The 18370-nt window shown below is 47.9% G+C and overlaps 1 protein-coding gene across 2 annotated transcripts in view; it reads right to left on the reverse strand.

Annotated features, from left to right (window-relative positions):
- DAO (D-amino-acid oxidase) overlaps positions 1–18085 on the reverse strand; it is an 18982-nt gene extending 897 nt beyond the window's left edge. The window contains exons 1-11 of one of the 2 annotated variants that reach the window (XR_824220.1): positions 17601–18085; positions 13573–13775; positions 11469–11583; positions 10386–10462; positions 9267–9332; positions 7575–7629; positions 5990–6094; positions 5002–5084; positions 3123–3240; positions 2368–2466; positions 277–1199 (exon numbers count right to left, since the gene is read on the reverse strand). Coding sequence is in view for 1 of the 2 variants with exons in the window: in XM_010828678.1 (XP_010826980.1) it covers positions 1068–1199; positions 2368–2466; positions 3123–3240; positions 5002–5084; positions 5990–6094; positions 7575–7629; positions 9267–9332; positions 10386–10462; positions 11469–11583; positions 13573–13766 (1044 nt within the window). In the remaining variant the exon portion in view is untranslated. Of the gene's footprint in view, positions 1–86; positions 1200–2367; positions 2467–3122; positions 3241–5001; positions 5085–5989; positions 6095–7574; positions 7630–9266; positions 9333–10385; positions 10463–11468; positions 11584–13572; positions 13776–17600 lie in introns of those variants that run through there. The other variant, XM_010828678.1, reaches the window with a different exon arrangement.
- Positions 18086–18370: the final 285 nt, after the last annotated feature.

Genomic DNA, 18370 nt, shown 5'->3' on the forward strand with positions numbered 1-18370 from the left:
AGAGCTTCCTCACTCATACCCTCCTCACTCAGAGCTTCCTCACTCATACCCTCCTCACTCAGAGCTTCCTCACTCAGCTTCCTCACTCAGAGCTTCCTCACATCCTCCTCACTGAGCACTTCTTCATACCCTCCCTCACACTGAACTTCCTCATACCCTCCTCACTCAGAGCTTCCTCACACCCTCCCTCACACTGAACTTCCTCATACCCTCCTCACTCAGAGCTTCCTCGTACCCTCCTCACTCAGAGCTTCCTCATTCAGAGTTTCCTCACACCCTCCTCACTCAGAGCTTCCTCGCTCAAAGCTTCCTCAACCCTCCTCATTCAGAGCTTCCTCATACCCTCCTTACTCAGAGCTTTCTCACTCATACCCTCCTCACTCAGAGCTTCCTCACTCAGCTTCCTCACTCAGAGCTTCCTCACACCCTCCTCACTCAGAGCTTCCTCACATCCTCCTCACTCAGAGCTTCCTTACACCCTCCCTCACACTGAACTTCTTCATACCCTCCTCACTCAGAGCTTCCTCACTCAGAGCTTCCTCACTCAAAGCTTTCTCAACCCATCTCACTCAGAGCTTCCTCATACCCTCCTCACTCAGAGCTTCCTCACTCATACCCTCCTCACTCAGAGCTTCCTCACACCCTCCTCACTCAGAGCTTCCTCACTCAAAGCTTCCTCAACCCTCCTCACTCAGAGCTGTCTCACCACTTGGATTTTCTGAGCGTTCCTTCCTCTGCAAATGCATTGGGTAACAGTTCTGGCTGTACTTCTTAATGTCTGCTGTCCTGCTCCAGACAGGTGACCCACCTATGTTAATAGATTCTGCTACCCACCTTAGGAGGAAAAAGGAAGCAATGACACCATATAAGTGGACTCAAGACAGATACCTCGGCCACCGGAAGAGCCATACTCACTTCTTGGAATTGACCTTGTGGTTTCCTCTCACCTTGTGCTTCTTGCAGAAAGAAGTCAGGGGTGGGGTGGACTGGGGCAAGTGATAGAGCACAGTTTTTAGTGACTGAGAGGAGCAGGGAGCTATTGAGGCGAGGCGGTGGTCACTGGCATCTTAGAGGTGGGATGGTGGTATCCTGAGCAAATTCCTTTCTTCCAGAATTTTCCCAAAGAGCTTGGCCACCTCTTGGGCACAGCCCCAGTGGATGGTGAGCCCGAAGCCTCCATGGCCATAGTTGTGGATGACCTGGGAGAGGCAAGAGAGAAGTTCTGGGCTGCCCTGGAAGATTCAGGAGCTTCCTGAAGAATCCTGGGCCAAGCCTGATGGTATCAGAACTTCTCTTGGTACCGTGGTGGGATGGCAGACCCCAGGAAGAGCAGTAAGGGGCAGGTGTTTGGGGAACTGGAGTTCAACATTCTAGACTTTTCTACTTAGGAAGTGGACCTGCTTTGAGCACTCAGCACAGAAAAAGTTGAATCATCTAGAACTTGATCAGAGATTTCCTTCACCCCCACATCAAATTATTTGAAGTTCTCTATATCACTTTCCTCATTCCCATACTGCTCCTGACAGCTGAACCTCCTGTATTAATAAGTAGATTCTCCTACCCACCTTGGGAGGAAAGAAAAGCAGGGGTACCGTACAGGTGAACTCAGGAGAGGTTAGACCCCAGAGGCTTTTTTCAAAGCTGAAACTGTTAACAAGGAGTTACATTCTATATGTGACTCTCCCCCCAACTCCCCTACCGCACCCCTGCACAGACAACTTCTCTTACAGATGGACACACAATTCTCTGCACACATATATACACAAAACTGTTCTACACACACACACACACCATATGGCCGGGATAAAGGAGGAAGGGTGACCCAGATTTCTTCAACCCCAGACAATTCTCACTTTTTTGGTAAGCCCAGTTCCCACCCCATGAGAGGAGATGAGGGGGGCCCTAAAGAGATGATGGGCAACCCAATATGGACATCTGAGAAATGGCACTGGACTCAAATTCAGACTACTTCCCAGCCTTGCCCTCACCACTGGTCTGACGGAGGCCAGTGAATTCCAGGTCTGGGAACCCCAGTTTGCCATCTGAAGCATGGGGACAACCGTCCGTGTCCCAAAGAGCTGTAGGGGAGATTCAATTGGGTCGTTCTTGTCGTGGACACAAAGTAGATGCTCAATAAATGCCCCCTTTTCCTTCCACTTCACACAGAATTTAACAGGTGGGAGCACTGCCCTCTGTATGACCTTGGGCATGTCCTCTACCATCGCTGGGCCTCAGTTCCCCATTTATAGAGGAGGGGCTATTAGCCATTATGGCCCCTGCCTGAAGTCAGTATGACTAGTCCTCAGAATGCCAGTGCATTCTTAGGTGTCAGGAGAGAGTATTGCTTTCCTTGCCAAGAAAACATACCTCTGTGTTTGATGATCCAAAGCGAAGCTGTTCTCTTTCTAGTCGAACCTGGGGGCGTACTGGCCGGAAGCCAGACCATTCACCGATAATTTTTGCATCCTGGAAAAAAAAGCATTGGTAATTCAACTCTGGATTTTTTTTTTTCCCCTGTTGCCATTTGTAGGTGATCGAGACAGCTTTGGAACCTCACCACCACCACCAGTCATGGTTTTTTATTAGCCACCATCACCACCAGCCACCACCATAGCATGGTGTCATCCCCATCATTATCACCACGTTCAGATTTGTTTTTCTTTTGGCCAGGCCATACTTCATGCAGGATCCTAGTCCCCTGACTAGGGACAGAACCCACACACCTGCAGTGGAAGTGTGGAGTCCCAGGCACCAGACTGCCGGGGGAGTCCCATGTGCTTTCCTCTCCGCCAGCACCAACCACTCCATCCCCACCCTCACCGCCGTCACCACTGTCACCACCGGCAGACAAATGTGAAAACAGATTTCTGCAACAAGTACATCTGCTCCATGTGAAGACAGCCTACGGAGTCTGGGGGGTGGGATGTCACCTCAAGAGAGAGCTACTCTTAGCCATGACTGGACGGGTTTCATTGGCCCACAGCAGGACTTCCATTGTCAGTCCCTTCTTGGAATTCTTTTGCTCAATTGTCCCAGTCACAGTATCTTCCCCCCCTCAAGTTTCCTTATGATCATCAAGCTGCTAGATCCTGGTCTAGAGCAAGAATCTCTCCCCACCTTACCTTCAGTGTGGGCTCCAGTCTGCAGCAGCCTTCCCAAATGGTGTTGTGGTCTGGGATACTATTTGTCTCACTCCAGTTCCCCAGCTGGAAGATGCCGCCAAGGGTTATTGCCTGGAGCCTGGATAAAGTGAACAAGGTCAAAGATGAAGGAAAACGAAGCCTTTGAGATAAGGGGGGAGGAGTCATTGCCATGCTCACCCTTATTCCCGTGTTTACCTAGATCAACATTATAATCCCACAGATATTGAAAACAAACTTATGGTTACCAAAGGGGAAATGGAGGGGAAGGCATAAATCAGGAGCTTGGAATGAACACACATACACACACTATAAGATAGATAACCAAGAAGGCCCTATTGTGTAGCACAGGCAACTCTGCTCAATATTCTGTGTTAAAATAAATGAGGAAAGAGCCTAAAAAAGAATGAATATATGTGTAAGTATAACTGAATCGCTTTGCTGCACCCCTGAAACTAACACAATATTGTAAATCAACTAGACTCAATAAAACTAAAATATTAAATATAAAAAACTCAAAAAAACCCAAACATTATCATCCCTACTAATAACACCAACATCACTACAATTGCCATTGGCATCACCGTCAACTGCCACCACCTCCACCCTCACCATTAGCATCACTGTCTTTATTGTCATCCCTTCTAATGCACAGCATGATAATGATAGTCAACAATACTGTATTATATCCTTGAGTGTTGCTAAGAGAGTAGATCTTAAATGTTCTCACCAAGACCTACATACATATGTATGTATCTACTTACATACACAAAACTATAATTATGTGATGTGATGAATGTGTCAACTAACTTTATTGTGGTAATCATTTCACGGTACATACATAGATCGCATCATCATGTTGTACATCTTAAACGTACACAATGTTATATGTCAATGACATCTCAGCAATATTGGGGAAAATACTGTCTTCTCCATCAACAACATCATCTTCGCTACTGCCTTCCTTGCTACCATTAACATGTCATCACCATCAACTCCTTTCACCATCTCTGCCACCACCATTAGCATTGCATGAACACTGTCATCTCTGCCACACCACTAAAATTGCCATTGAGGCAGTCAGCACATGGGATCTTTGACTGTTGTGGCATGCGGAATCTTGTTCCCCAACCAGGGATCAAAGTCCACCCCCTTGCATTGGGAGCACAGAATCTTAGCCACTGGACCACCAGGGAAGTCCCTGCAACACTATTAAAAGTCAACATGAATAGTGTCATCTACATCAGCACCAACTACCACCCCCAATTCCCACTCACTACCATCCATCATCCACACTGGTCTCCTCATCTATAACATGACCTTGATGCTGGGAAAGATTGAAGGCAGGAGGAAAAGGGGACGACAGAGGACGAGATGGTTGGATGGCATCACCGACTCAATGGATGTGAGTTTGAGCAAGCTCCAGGAGTTGGTGATGGACAGGGAAGCCTGGCGTGCTGCAGTCTGTGAGGTCGCAAAGAGTCGGATACGACTGAGCAACTGAACTGGACTGATCCCCGCTCCCACCATTCCTCCATCGACAATGCTATCATCATCAGCCCCACCACCACTCCCTTTATGGCCATTCACAACGCTGCTCGTGTCACTGCCATCCGCATCCGCTACCTTTGTCTCCAGTCTCATAGCTACTGTCGTCCCAAATCAGGTTCAAGATAGAGCCCAGGTAAGGCTGAGTCCTGCCTTCTCAGGGATTGAATTTTTGCTCAGCCTCACTTAAAAACATTGGAGGAAAAAAAACCTGAAAAGATTAAGCAAGAGCCCTGGGGCAAGGAGCAAGGGCATAAAAAGAGCAGGAAGGTACTCTCCCTCCTTCGCCCTACAATGTCAGATTTTTTTTTACCCTGGGATGATGTATGGAGACTTGTAGATGCCTCTCTCAGGGTCATGGGTGATAACGAAGTGTTTCAACCATGGCGCATCCACCTGTTGATTGAGGACAGAGAAGTCTCATCAGGAGAGTCAGATCAGTGGGCTCCCTTCCCCTGGTCCCTTTATGACCACATGTCCTGGCAGGAGTGGCACAGTCAGCCCTTGGCCCTCCCATGACCCTCTGTCCCAAGTCTGCACTTGACTGCTTACTTTTGCAGGAAGAGCTGTCCTAATGGAGAGTCACCCCTGGTCCCCAAAGCATCACACATTCTCATCCACAGAGAAGACCAACACACATGTGTAAATGCACACACATGTTCGCTCACCTTGGGAATGCACGTACCTATGAACGCACTCGTGTATGCTCACATGGGCACGCATAAGCACACATACTCACAAATAGGCATGCCTCACACATAGACAGATGTACACAGTGAGAGGTGGGGTGGAACAATGCTTACACACTCAGGCGCCTGGGTTCTAATACCAGTTCCACTAATTACTATGATATGTATGGACTTGTACGTGTTACTTAATCCCTCCATGCCTCAGTTTTCCCATCTGTAAGATGGTAATGGTGATGTGATAGTACCCATCTCAAAAGGTTCCTGTGAGGGTCAAATTAATTAACACGATGAAGTGCTTGGGTCTGTGTTTGGCATTTAGCAGACATTTCATAAACATACACTCTATTTATTTTGATACCGGTGTATGCCGCTCCGATATACGAACAAACACACACATATACATGCTTTACTATTAAGAACTCTGCCAAAAAAAAGAGTATGTTTGGGAGGGTTGTGTTCTTGGTTCTTGTTTCTTTAACATGCAAATTCCCTGAAGACTGGGTGGGGGTTCCTCTCTCAGAAGTTCCAGATTCAGCCTCTATCTTTACAAATGAAAAAAAGCAGGCAGAACCAATCTATCAGCAACAGCTTATCCCTCACCTTCAGACTTACCTTAATGATCTGCCCTCGGCCTGGCTGCAGCAGGGGATCTGGTTGCAGCGCCCCAGCCCACACCCCAGTGCAGTTGATAATCACATCGGCGCCTTCTCTTACCACCTGGTAGCAATCAACAGGGCAGGTGGGTTGAAAGGGGTTGAGGACCCTAGGATCCCTTGGCTTCTTCCACCCTGCAGCTCCCTGATCCCTGTGGAACAGCTAGGGAGTGGGGCTCAATGAGGAATCCATGGACCTGCCTCCGATACTGCCCTGCCATTTACCTACTGTGTGACCTCAGAAATGCCCCATCCCCTCCACAAGGTTCAGCTTCCTTAGCTATTAATTGGGGCTGGTACTATCTGTTCATAGGCTGCTGGTTCCAGTGTGATATAAATGCTGTAATGTGTTTGGAAAGGAGTACTACAGAAGGGGGAAACCTTCTTGGAACCTTCCAGAAGAAGTCAGAAAGGATGCAGAGATAGTTTTCTCCCTCCTTCTGCCTCCTTTTTATTTCATTCTCTTGCCTCCTTCTCTGCCAAGACATCTGCAGAAGGCACGTTGGAAGCCCTAGCTCCATGCATTTGTATTCGATGCTCCATAACTCAAAGATGTAGCATCATGGGTACCCAAACTCCCAGCCCAGCCCCAGTGACTCTCCTTATAGGTCACTCCTGAAACACACTGGTATTGTTCACAAGCTAGTATTTGCCACACTGGACTTTGAGCCCCTTGGGAATGAGAGCTGTGTCTAATTCAAGTATGCATTCCAAGTGCCCATCAGGGCTTGACCTAGAGCAGATGCTCTTTTATTTTAGTAGGTACCAAGGGGGCTTCCTTGGTTGCTCAATGGTAAAGAATCCACCTGCCAAAGCAGGAGACGTGGGTTCAATCCCTGGGTTGGAAAGATCCCCTCGACCCAGGTTGCAACACCCTCCTCCAGGGGATTCCCTGGAGGAGGAAAGGGCAACCCACTCCAGTATTCTTGACTGGAAAATCCCATGGACAGAGGAGCCTGGTGGGCTACAGTCCATGGGATCGCAAAGAGTTGTGGACACGACTAAGTATGCACGCATGCAAGTACCAAGAGTCTCCCATGTGCTAAGCACTTTTCTGGGTGCTGGGACCGAGTGATACAGCAAAGCTCCTGGTACATAGCCAGGGCCTGCTAATGGTGCATGCTACTATCATTATTACGGATGGTGGTGTCACTCTGGACCTAAGTCACTTTGTTTTGTATCAGCATCACCCCAGATGTTGATAAGAAGCAGCCAAACATCTAGATCTTGAGGAGTGGGCTGTGGCTGACAGCAAGAAGAGGCAGCCAGCTCTCTGGCCCTAAAATCCACTGAGGCCCAGACACAGATTAGCCCCTAATGGCCACCATGGCCACCATGGTTCTACTGTTCCTTTGCTTCTGCCACCCACATCAAGGCAGAATGCCTGTGTCCTTCTGGGATTAAAAATAGGCCTAAAGTCTGGGACAGGCCTCACAGGAACCCTGGGAGCCTGAGAAGGCCTTCCCCAACCCTGTAACAGGAAGCAAAGGCCTCACTTCTTTTCCTCTCTCCCACACCCAGCCCCTTCCGGCCCTTCAGCTCACCTCCTCAAAAGACTCCACCTTCCGCAGGAAGAATTTCACTCCTCTCTCACTTAACCTGGGATGATCAAACACATCCAAAAGTCAAGCATTCAGTTCTCTGAGGACAGCAGGGGCAGGGGGCGGATATTTCCCAAAGAACCTTTTGAGGATGTTAGTCCTACAAGATGCTCCTTGAGAATATGACTATATAGTCCAGTCGGTTCATTAGCACCTTGGTGGACCAGCAGCCTCTGAAATGTCCCTTGGGAAACCTGAGACAGTCCACGCCCCTCGTTGAGCAGATGGAGATGGGAGAAGGGCCTTGTTGAAGGTCGTAGCATGAGTCAGTGATGGGATTGGGACCGAAACCCAATTGAAACCGAAACTCTTACTACCCGAGATGCTGCTCTGTATTATCAAAGGGGATGAGATGCAGAGTGGAGGACAGGCAGCGTTGGATCAATACCGCATGCTCCTTTGTCAGCAGCAGAGCGTGAGGAAGGAGGTGGGCTGGGGACACCCACCTCTCCCCTTAAATTTCACAGAGGAAAAAAATGTATGTCACTATTAGGAATATAGTAGAAACATTAGGAGAATAGGAAGTAAAACACTGTACAAGCTGAAGCACAATCTCATAATTACTTTACCCTCATAGTTTCCTCAAGATATCAGTAGAAAAACTGGGGACACTCTTCCCTGGAAAGGCTGGACAGGAGCCATGAGTGTCCTAAGGTTAGGAGATGTAACCATGTTTTGATACAATGATTTCCAAACCTAGCTGATGATTACAGTCACTCAGAGGACTTTTTAAAATATAAATTTCTGAGCCCCACCCCAAAGAATCTGATCAGTAGCTATAAAGTGGGGCCCCGAAATTTATATTTTTAAAACCTTCCCAAGTCATTTGAGGAAAGTCACCATCCATTCCAGATTTTTAAATATTAATAAGATAATAACATACAGGAAATTTATGGAATCTTCCTTAATATGAATGTTGGTGAATATAGATACAGATATACCTCTCAAGCTAATGTTTACTAATTGAGAATACTACAGGATTCTTATCAACAAAAGGAGCAAGACAGGGACATCCACTATCATCTGCATTCATTAGTGTTGTTCTGGAGGTACTGGCCAGAGCAGTCAGACAAAAAACAAATGTGAGGTATAAAAATAAAAGCCAACTTATGCTCGATGATGGTGTCTATATATCTGGAAAAACTTAGGAGAATATATTTAAAACTATTACACTAACATCACAGATTTTGGGGAGGCTGACGATAAATATCACATGTAAAAAGCTTCTCAAGTGGTTTCAACCAGGTGTGGAAAGCACTGTCCTACTGCACAGAGGTGGTCAGGACCAAGGATAGCTCCCACCAAACCTAAAGGTTTTCATCAACATTTAGGGCTTACCAGGTGGCGCAGGGGTAAAGAAACTGCCTGCAAGAGACACAGGAGATACGGGTTCAATCCCTGGGTTGGAAAGATCCCCTGGAGAAGGAAATGGCAATCTGCTCCAGTATTCTTGCCTGGGAAATCTCATGGACAGAGGAGCCTGGCAGGCTATACACTCCACGAGGTCGCAAAGAGTCAGACATGACTGAGTGACTGAGCATGCACGCAGTACAAAGATAAACCCCATGAACTGTCATTCACTACAACCCTGGTTCCTGGGAGCTGCTTTCTTCAAAATAAAGCTGCAAATCTCACCTTTCAGTCAGCCACTGCAGATACTTCGTCCCCTCCAGAATCAGGCTTGTGTTGAACCAGCCATAGCTAGAGTCACAGGCAGCAAAATGTGGGAAGAGAGGATTGGAATCAGAGCTGTATTTGAAGGCTATCAAATAGGGGTGGCTGTCACATTCTCTGGGCCCATAAAAGGGTGGAGTGGGGACAATCAGGTGACATTCAAGGGGAAAGCGATTTTCAGCTCAAAGCAAGGAAATATTTTCTATAAAAGCTCTCCTTGACATTGGGGCATGCAAGTGGAAATGGATGTGAATCTGTAGAGAAGATTCAGACATGGAGCAAGGTGAGGAGAGGATCATAGAAGCATCAGGCTGTAGAGAAAAGAATAGAGGGGTTTGGACAGGGTTGGAATCCTATCGTGGTCACTTTGCTGTGTGACCTGGGGAAGTGACTTGGTCTTTCTGAAGCTCAGTTTCCTCATCTACAAAACAGGATAGTGGTATGGAACTTCCAGGGGCTTCCCTGGTGGCTGGGTGGTAAAGAATCCACCTGCCAATGCAGGAGATGTGGGTTCAATCCCTGAGTCAGGAAGATCCCCTAGAGAGGGAAATGGCAACCCACTCCAGTATTCTTGACTGGAAAATCTCATGGACAGTGGAGCCTGGGAGGCTACAGTCCATGGGATCGTAAAAGAGTCAGACAAGACTTAGCAACAACAAATGGAACTTCTGGGCTTGAGATCTGTATCCATATTCCCTACCTCCATAGTCTAAGGCACAGTTTGGAGAGGTGGGTTTCCAGAAGGAGTTGGACAGAACACTGAGAGATCAGAGTCCCAGGGGCTCTAGGCCTGGGATGGAACAGGAAATTTGGGCTTCCCTGGTAGATCAGTCAGTAAAGAATCTGCCTCCAATGCAGGAAACCAGAGTTGGATCCCTGGGTTGGAAAGATCCCCTGGAGAAGGGAATGGCAACTCATTCCGGTATTCTTGCCTGGAAAATCTCATGGACAGAGGAGCCTGTAGGACTTCAGTCCATGAGGTCACAAGGGTCAGACACAGCTTAGCAATTAAACCATATTCCCTATAAGTCTATCTGAATTGTGTGGCCTCAGCTCCTTCACCCATGACAATAATCTTACCTGTAATCAGGAAACATGTCCAGCTCTCTGAGAGTCAGCTTCCGAAATCCCAGAACTATATCCTTCCAGTAAGGGTCCTTTAGAGGAAGAAGAGAAGGCGGCACAGAGATGGATGAACATCAACAAGAGTGATAATAACAAAGACTTACGTAATGTTTACCATGTGTAAGGCACTGTGCCAAGCATTTTACTCATACCAATCCATTCAATCTTCACAACAACCCATTGAGGTAGATGCTATTTTTAGTCCCATTTTACAGATGGGCCCATTGAGGCTCAGAGAGTTTAAATAAGTTGTCTGTGGTCACCCAGCTAATAAACAGTGGCACTGAGATTTGAACCCACACAGTGGGGCTTCATAGTCCATGTTCTTAACCATGGTGCTACGTGAGGGTAAGAATAAGGCTGAGGGTGAATGATATGGTAAGGTCATAAATAGGGGAGGAAAAAAGGGGCGACAGTGAAGGTCACCAAGGGATGAGAGTGGGAAGTTGCAGAGGGAAGGGTCGGACAACCCAGTAGGGAGAGATTTTGGCCTCACCACTGACCACCTTGAATTCTCTGAGACTCAGTTTTCTTGTCTGTATAATGGAGTTAATAGTCACTCTCTCTCTTTTTTTTTAATAATCACTCTTAGAAGGCAGTTTAATAATAAAATGGAAAACAAAAATAATTTTTAAAGCAAAAATAGAACTTTTTTAAACTTTAGTTATTTCTTTCTCCTTTTTTTCAAGACTTTTTTTTTTTAATGTGAACCGTTTGTTTTTTCAAGTCTTTATTGAATTTGTTACAATATTGCTTCTCTTTTATGTTGTAGTTTTTTGGCTAGGAGGCATGTGGTATCTTAGCTTCCCAACCAGGGATCAAACCCACACCTCCTGCTTTGGGAGGTGAAGTCTTAACCGCTGGATCACCAGGGAAGTCCCACAAAGATAGAACTTAAAGCAAACCTGTTTTGAAGGCAGGAGTCTGCCTAAGGGCCTTGAAGGACCTCCCCCTCCTCTCACCCTGCCTGGGCACGCCTTGATCTGTGATCAAGGCTCTGCTCTCTGTACGGTTCACGGCCAAAGACGTCTCACTCACCGGAACAGCTTCACGGAAGAGGTTGTAGCCTGAGACCGGGGCCAGGCCCATGTTTGCAGCATTGGGAGAACCGATGAGGCTCAGGAGATAGTTGAAGGTCTGCTGGTTCCAGTGCCTGAAAGGATCCCCCAGAGTCTTGGTCACCTAATGCCCTGAGCTGGACAAGAGAGCTCCCAGGGTCGGCTTGCACAGGATCGTGCTCAGGCTGGTAGGGTGTGTCCAAATCCAGAAATTCACCCCATTCACTCTGCAGTGACTCAAGTGCTAGTCACCCCCCATAACCTTTTTCATATTTCGACATTAACAGAGAAGAGGAGGGACAAAGGATTCTCCACCACCACAGAGAACAGGCTTGTGGTTGTCAAGGGAGAGGGGCTGGGGGAGGGGCGGAGTGGGAGGCTGGGGGTGGCAAATGTAAGCTATTATATGTAGAGTGGATAAACAGCAAAGTCCTACTGTATGGCATGGGGAACTACAATATACTCATATGCGCGTGCTAAGTCACTTCAGTTGTGTCCTACTTTTTGCAACGCTATGGACCATAGCCTGCCAGACCCCTCTGTCCGTGGGATTCTCCAGGCAAGAATACTGGAGTGGGTTGTCATGCTTTCCTCCAGGAGGTCTTTCTGACCTGGGGATCGAACCCGCATCTCTTATGTCATCTGCATTGGCAGGCAGGTTCTTTACCATGAACACCACACCCACTATACTCAGTATCCTATGATAAGCCATAATGGAAAGGAATACTTTCAAAAAAGAATATATATAGATTATATAAATACATAACTGAATCACTTTGCTGTACAGCAGAAATTAAAACAATATTGTAATCAACTATACTTCAATTAAAAATTTTTTAAAAAAATGCTCCAATTTTCAGGGCAGAAATGGAGAAACGGACATAGAAAACAGACCGAAGGACACAGCAGAAGGTGAGCAGGGAGACAGTGAGATGTATGGAGAGAGTAACATGGAAATTTAAGTACCATATGTAAAATAGACAGCCAGTGGGAATTTACTGTGTGACTCAGGGAACTCAAACACAGGCCCTGTGACAATCTAGAAGGGGGAGATGGATACGGAGATGGAAGGGAGGTTCAGGAGGCAGGGGACACAGGTGTACCTATGGCTGATTCTTGTTGATATATGACAGAAAAACTGCAAAATTCTGTAAAGCAAATATCCTTTAATTAAAAAAATTAAGTGGCAAAAAAAAGCAAAAAAGAATGTTCCATCACAACTACGAATATTTGGAGCCCACTTCCAGCTTGGGATCATGTAGCTGCCAGTTTAAATGAAAGCTTTGACTGCTTTAGGGACTGTGAGTCCCGTGGTTCAGGCTCTCTCTCTGGGAATTCTCCACCCACTTCACCCCCCATAAACGCCCAGACATCGCTCACCGCTTCCAAACGCTTTATCTTTCTCCTGGGCACACAGCTTGACCACGTTTCCTAGACTCCCTTGCAGTTAGGGGTGGCTGCAGCCATGTGGCCGCATTCTGGCCAATGGACTCTAAAGACTCCTCCCTGGTGGCCCTCATGCTCTCTCCTTCCGCAGTCATTCACTGGCTCCTGGCAACATTGAAAGCCACGAGCAGGATGACAGAGCCATGAGATGGAAGGAGGTCAGGCCCCTGAATTGCCACCCACTGATCAGGAATATTGGTTTCATAATTTATGGGCATGAAGATGAAACTTCTAATCGAGCCAATATTCATTTGAGGGTTCCTGTGTTGAAGCAGTCGGCAGTTTCTAAACTGAAACAATGACCTCTGCCACTTCTTTGCTAAACTTGAACATCAGTCCACCCACTTAGACATCTTCCTGATAGCCGGATGCACTGGGCACTGACTGCCACCCAGTTTAAGGAAGAGATGGAGACAAAACCTTCATCTGTCTGACACACATGGCCTCTTGGCCTTTCGGCCAGGGTTAAGTGTAGCATCTGTCTGGCACACAGCAAGGACTTAATATGTGCTAGTATTGTCTTTACAGCATGTCAGGACAAAGCCTCAAGGAAGAGTCATTCTTGGGGACAGGAACCCTGAGAAGGGACATCCTCTCTGCAGGCTCTGCCCCGACCACCCGCTAGGACCCTCACTCACGCCTCCTGTGGGTTGCTGGGCTCCGAGAGGTAGGGCTGCCAGAGGCCGGCAGCCACGTCGGTGGTGGTGAGTGGGGTGAAGCGGTCTGCATAGACCATCACATCCAGCGACTTCAGGACCGAGCGATAGCACTCATGGATGCAGAGGGCGGTGGACAGCCCGATGACGCCCGCTCCGATCACGACCACGCGCATCGTGCCAGCCTGCGGGAAGGAAGGGTTGAGGTGGGCCACCCTCACCGTCACCTTCATCGTTATCGACACCATCCACTGATGGCTTAGAAGATGCCTGACACTGCCCAGCCCTTTTTATACTTGAGCCTTGTGTTGACCCTTACCCAGGGGAAAACTGAGGCCCAGAGAGGCAAAGCCACTTGCCTGAGGCCACACAGCCAGTAAATGATGCAGCTTTCTCGGGGGAGCCTCCTCGAGTATCCTGTCCCCAGGCTGGGAGAATAAAAAGTACACAGCAGAGTGCCTAGCCCAGCTGTTGGCTAGGTAGTCTAGTGGTTAGGATAGTGTGTGTGTGTTTAGTCTATAAATCGTGTCTGACTCTTTGCAACCCCATAAACTATAGCCCTCAAGGCTCCTCTGTCCGTGGAATTCTCCAGGCAAGAATACTGGAGTGGGTAGTCATTCACTTCTCCGGGGGCAGCAGGGATCTTCCAACCTTGGAATTGAACCGTGGGCCTCGCACACTGCAGGCTGATTCTTTACCATTTGAGCTACCAGGAAAGTCCAGTGGTTAGGACAATGGGCTTCAAATCTCAGGTCTCAGCTCTGCTGTCTGCTGGCCATGACCTTGGGTAAGATGCCTCTCAAGACTCAAATTCTTTCTCTGGAGAAATGAGAAAACTAATTCATGCCTCAGAGAGTAGATGGAAGTTTTCATAAGGCAGCAGATGTAAAAAGCTTAACACAGTGTCCAGGGCAAAAGAAGTGATTTCCTGACATTTCTGGAGCACCTACTGTGGGCCAGCCCTGTGCTAAACACTTCTTGTGCATCACTGCACCTAAATCTCCCACATTAAGAGTTAGGGGCTGGTGTTATTGATCCCATTCTACAGATAATGAAACAAAGACTCAGAGAGGTGGAGTATCTTACAGAAGGTCACACAGCCAGTAAATGGTGCTGCCAGGATTTCATTTTAATTCAAGTAAACTCGATACACATTTACTGCACACCTACTGTGTGCCAGGCTGGCAGCTGTGAGTATCTGGGATGCATTTTTTGGCCTCAGAACTCAGACCTTCAGAGTGCATCACCTCCAGGCCTCCCTGGGGATACTGGGCTGCTGGGTGTCCTCAGAAATTTAGAAGACCTAGCAGCTTTTGGCCTTGAAGCTGCTTGGTCCGTGCACAGCAGGGAAATATTTTGCCGGCTCCTGCTAAGGCAGAACAAGGGGACTTTTTGTGCCCAGAAGGGCCAAATTCAACTTTCCCTCCTCTTTGCTCACAACTCTCCTCCCACGGACCTTGCCTCCTGGCAACTGCGGCCCGTGGCCCTGAACGGCAGGACATTCTCAATATGGCCTAGTTTTATAAAGGAGAAAATGGCTCCAGCCCACAAGAACTGGACTCTGCTGGGGTTTCCGCAGCCAAGTTGGAGATAAAACCAAAAAACGGAAAAGCATTGTCCTCTGGGTGATTCTCCTTCCAGCCGCGAGCCTGGTTTTGGTGGCAGGGGGACCTGCTCAGGGACCCCCTCACTGTCTCCTCCACCCCTTGCCTCAGGAGATCCAATCTCTTCAGCTGTGAAATAGGGTTAACCCCCATCTCCCGGGTCAACCTGAAGATTGAATAACTAGCCTGGTGAAAGTTCCTGGTATGGGACCAGGCCTCAATCTGCAGTGACCTCTTTCTGTCCCCCAGCACCTTGAGAATAACAAGAGAAAGAACACTGGGTCTGGAGGAAAAGACAGCAAGGGGAGTCAGATCTGGCTTCACTGCTGGCTTGCTGTGTGACCTTGGCCAAGTTACTTCCCCTCTCTGGGCTTTCTGTCTCTACATAGGCTCTGGAGATTTGACCACTTTCGTACCTTGACAATAAGAAGCCTGGAATAGAGGCTTTTCCTGTATTTTCCAAAATTCCCTGTAATGAGGGAGGTGTTGTGGTGTGGAGGGGTGCCAGTGACAGCTCAGGCTGGGGGATGGGCAGCCTGGCACACACCTTCTGTGTGACCCTGGATAAGTCACTTCACTTGACTGAGTGAGAGATCTCTGGGCAGGGAGAAAGGGACTTCAGACCAAAGCAGTCACGTGGCATGTCTCCAGTAACAAGGCTGCTCAGGGATGGCAAAGCCTCTGGTTGGAATTGAAGGCAGGTGCCCAAGAGAAGAACATGAGGCAGGACCCAGAGCAAGTTCTAAAACCTACTGGCCATTGCAAAGAGAGACAGGTAATAGCATGGAGCTCAGTTTCTCCAGTGTCTAAAATCTTAAAGATAAGCATGATAGCATCATGCAGAAGAAGAAACTAAGGCTCACAGAAGAGGGTCCATTCAGCCAAACTCACACATTTGTGATCAAAAGATTTGTAGAGTTTTGGAGTTAAAAAGTCTCTGTGAAAGGAAAAACCTGGCAATGTGGAGAAACAGTAGCAGCTGCGAGCTTTTCAACTCTTAGTATGTGTTACTCATTGTGCTAAGAACTTAACATGCATTATCTCCTTTAATCTTCTAACAACCCTCAGGGTTGTCATCATGCCCATTTTACAGATGAGGCTACTGAGGTTCAGGCACCTGCTGGTAAGAAGCAGAGCTCAGGCTGACCTGACTCACAGGGCTATGTGTTAATCCCACGATTTAAAAAACATGAAATCAAGCAGGTGAAGAATAACAGCCAAAGCTTCTGGGTTTTTTTTTTTTTTTTTTCTGCATAAAAAAAAACCAAACATGAAATTCAATGAGTGTAGGAATTTTTAGTGTGTTGGTGGTAGGCACAGAAAATGTGTCCTAAATCAATTATCTCAATCGAATAAATGAGTCAGATTTGATACTAGTTGCAGCAACTGAGTGTTTCTGCATGTATTAAAGTGGAACGTAAATGGATAAGGTCCTTATCAGAATCGGCAGTCAGACTGTAGGATCTAACAGAGGCAGCCTTGGGTGAAACCATTTATGCATGTGGGTAATTAGGTCCTTGACTCGGTTTGCACACAGCTCTGTTATCCTTCAACCATTTTCTTATTGTTACTGATGTTTCTATTAGTGTTGCTGTTTTCTGCTTTATGCTGTTAGTTTAACCAAACATGCTTGGAGTGTACATTCAGCAAGACACAAACAGCTGGGGTTATTACATTTGTGTGTGTGTGTATAATTATAATGTCTACCTATCCGTGGAGCATGAAGGGAATTCTGGCCGTATGCCACTTGCCAGACACACACAGAAGCAGTACAGACATCCTCTTACTTTATCCTCGCAACTGCTCTGAGAGGTTCTACAGACTGGGGACTGAGGTTCAGAGAGAGGAAGTCACTCCCCTAAAGTCACATAGCCAGTGTAGCACAGAGTTTAGATCTGGACCCAGTTCTGTCTGAGCTTCCTGGGCTGCACCATAGATCTCTTAGGCAGCCATTAAGAAATTGGCATATGACAGTGTGTTTACTTTCCAGTCTTCTAATAGTTTACTTATAACCTCCCTTGTCCCTAAAACAGACCTTGAAGCAGCTCATGCCTTTGATGGCTACATGTGTAAAAAACAGGAAAGACTTGTTTTGTTTTTAAATCAAGTCACAGGTGAGTTATCTGAATAAATATAATTAGCTCCCTATGGCTACCTCTTATAAAGTTTCAGAGTTTATTTTTAAAATGAAACATATACTATCAATGCTGGATAACCAGGCCACCGCTCCCAGCCTCCCAAATAATAATTAACCTTTTATTGAGTACTTGCTTCGTGCCGAGTTCTGTGCTAAGCCCTCTGTAGTTATCACCTCTTTTAATATCCAGGTTAACCCTGGAAGAGGTGAGTTATGATCCCTATGTTCTAGATGAGGACACTGAGGCTTGGAGAGGTGCAGGCACTTACCTGTGGTCCCTGCAAGGTTGTCCCCTGCGTCGGGCTCTAGCGTGGACCTTCTCTGCCGACACCGGAGGGACGCTCAGATCTTTTGTGCCCCGACCCCTGCCCCCAGTCACCTGGCGTGCCAAATCTCTGCAGCAAAGAGGCAGCTGCTGTGGGCCCAGGGTCCTATCTCCTGAAGGGAGGCTCCCGATTCTGGGGCATCCTGTCCTCGGCCCGGACTGGAGCTCAGGGTCAAAATCTGAAGGGACGGACAGGGCACGAGGGGTGGGGCTGGGCACCCGCCGCAGCTCGCAGGGGCTGAATCCCGGCCAGGTTGGGAGACCTCACCTCCCCTTGCTCCGGTCCCTGAGAAGTTGCCTGACTTTTCTGGCTGACCCCAAGTCCCCGTGGACAGGCCTCGGAGAGGAAGGGAGGAAGAAGGGGGGTTCTTGGAGGGCTGATGGGCACAAGGAGATCTGTCTCCTGGGCCAGCTGGAGACGATCCTCTTTCTTCCCTCTTCCTGTTGCCACCCTGGGGGAGGGGACGGTGGCTTGCTGAACCACTGTGCATCTGGCCTGAGGGCGTGGGGGAGTGGTCAGGCTGGCGGGCCCTGAGGGGGGGGCAGGGTACAGGACAAGAGCTCCTGGGGCCAGCCAGCCAGCCTAATGCACTCTGGGATGCTGGGTGGATGAGACTCAGGGCCAAAAGATGGGTAGGTCTTTGCTCCTCTATCCCAGACACAGGTGTGGCTGGACTCCAGGTCCCTCCTCTGCCAGAAATGGACCTGGAGCAG

The sequence above is a fragment of the Bison bison genome, unplaced genomic scaffold (genome assembly GCF_000754665.1).
Source record: "Bison bison bison isolate TAMUID 2011002044 unplaced genomic scaffold, Bison_UMD1.0 scf7180017864495, whole genome shotgun sequence".
In the NCBI taxonomy this organism is placed as follows: Eukaryota; Metazoa; Chordata; class Mammalia; order Artiodactyla; family Bovidae; genus Bison; species Bison bison.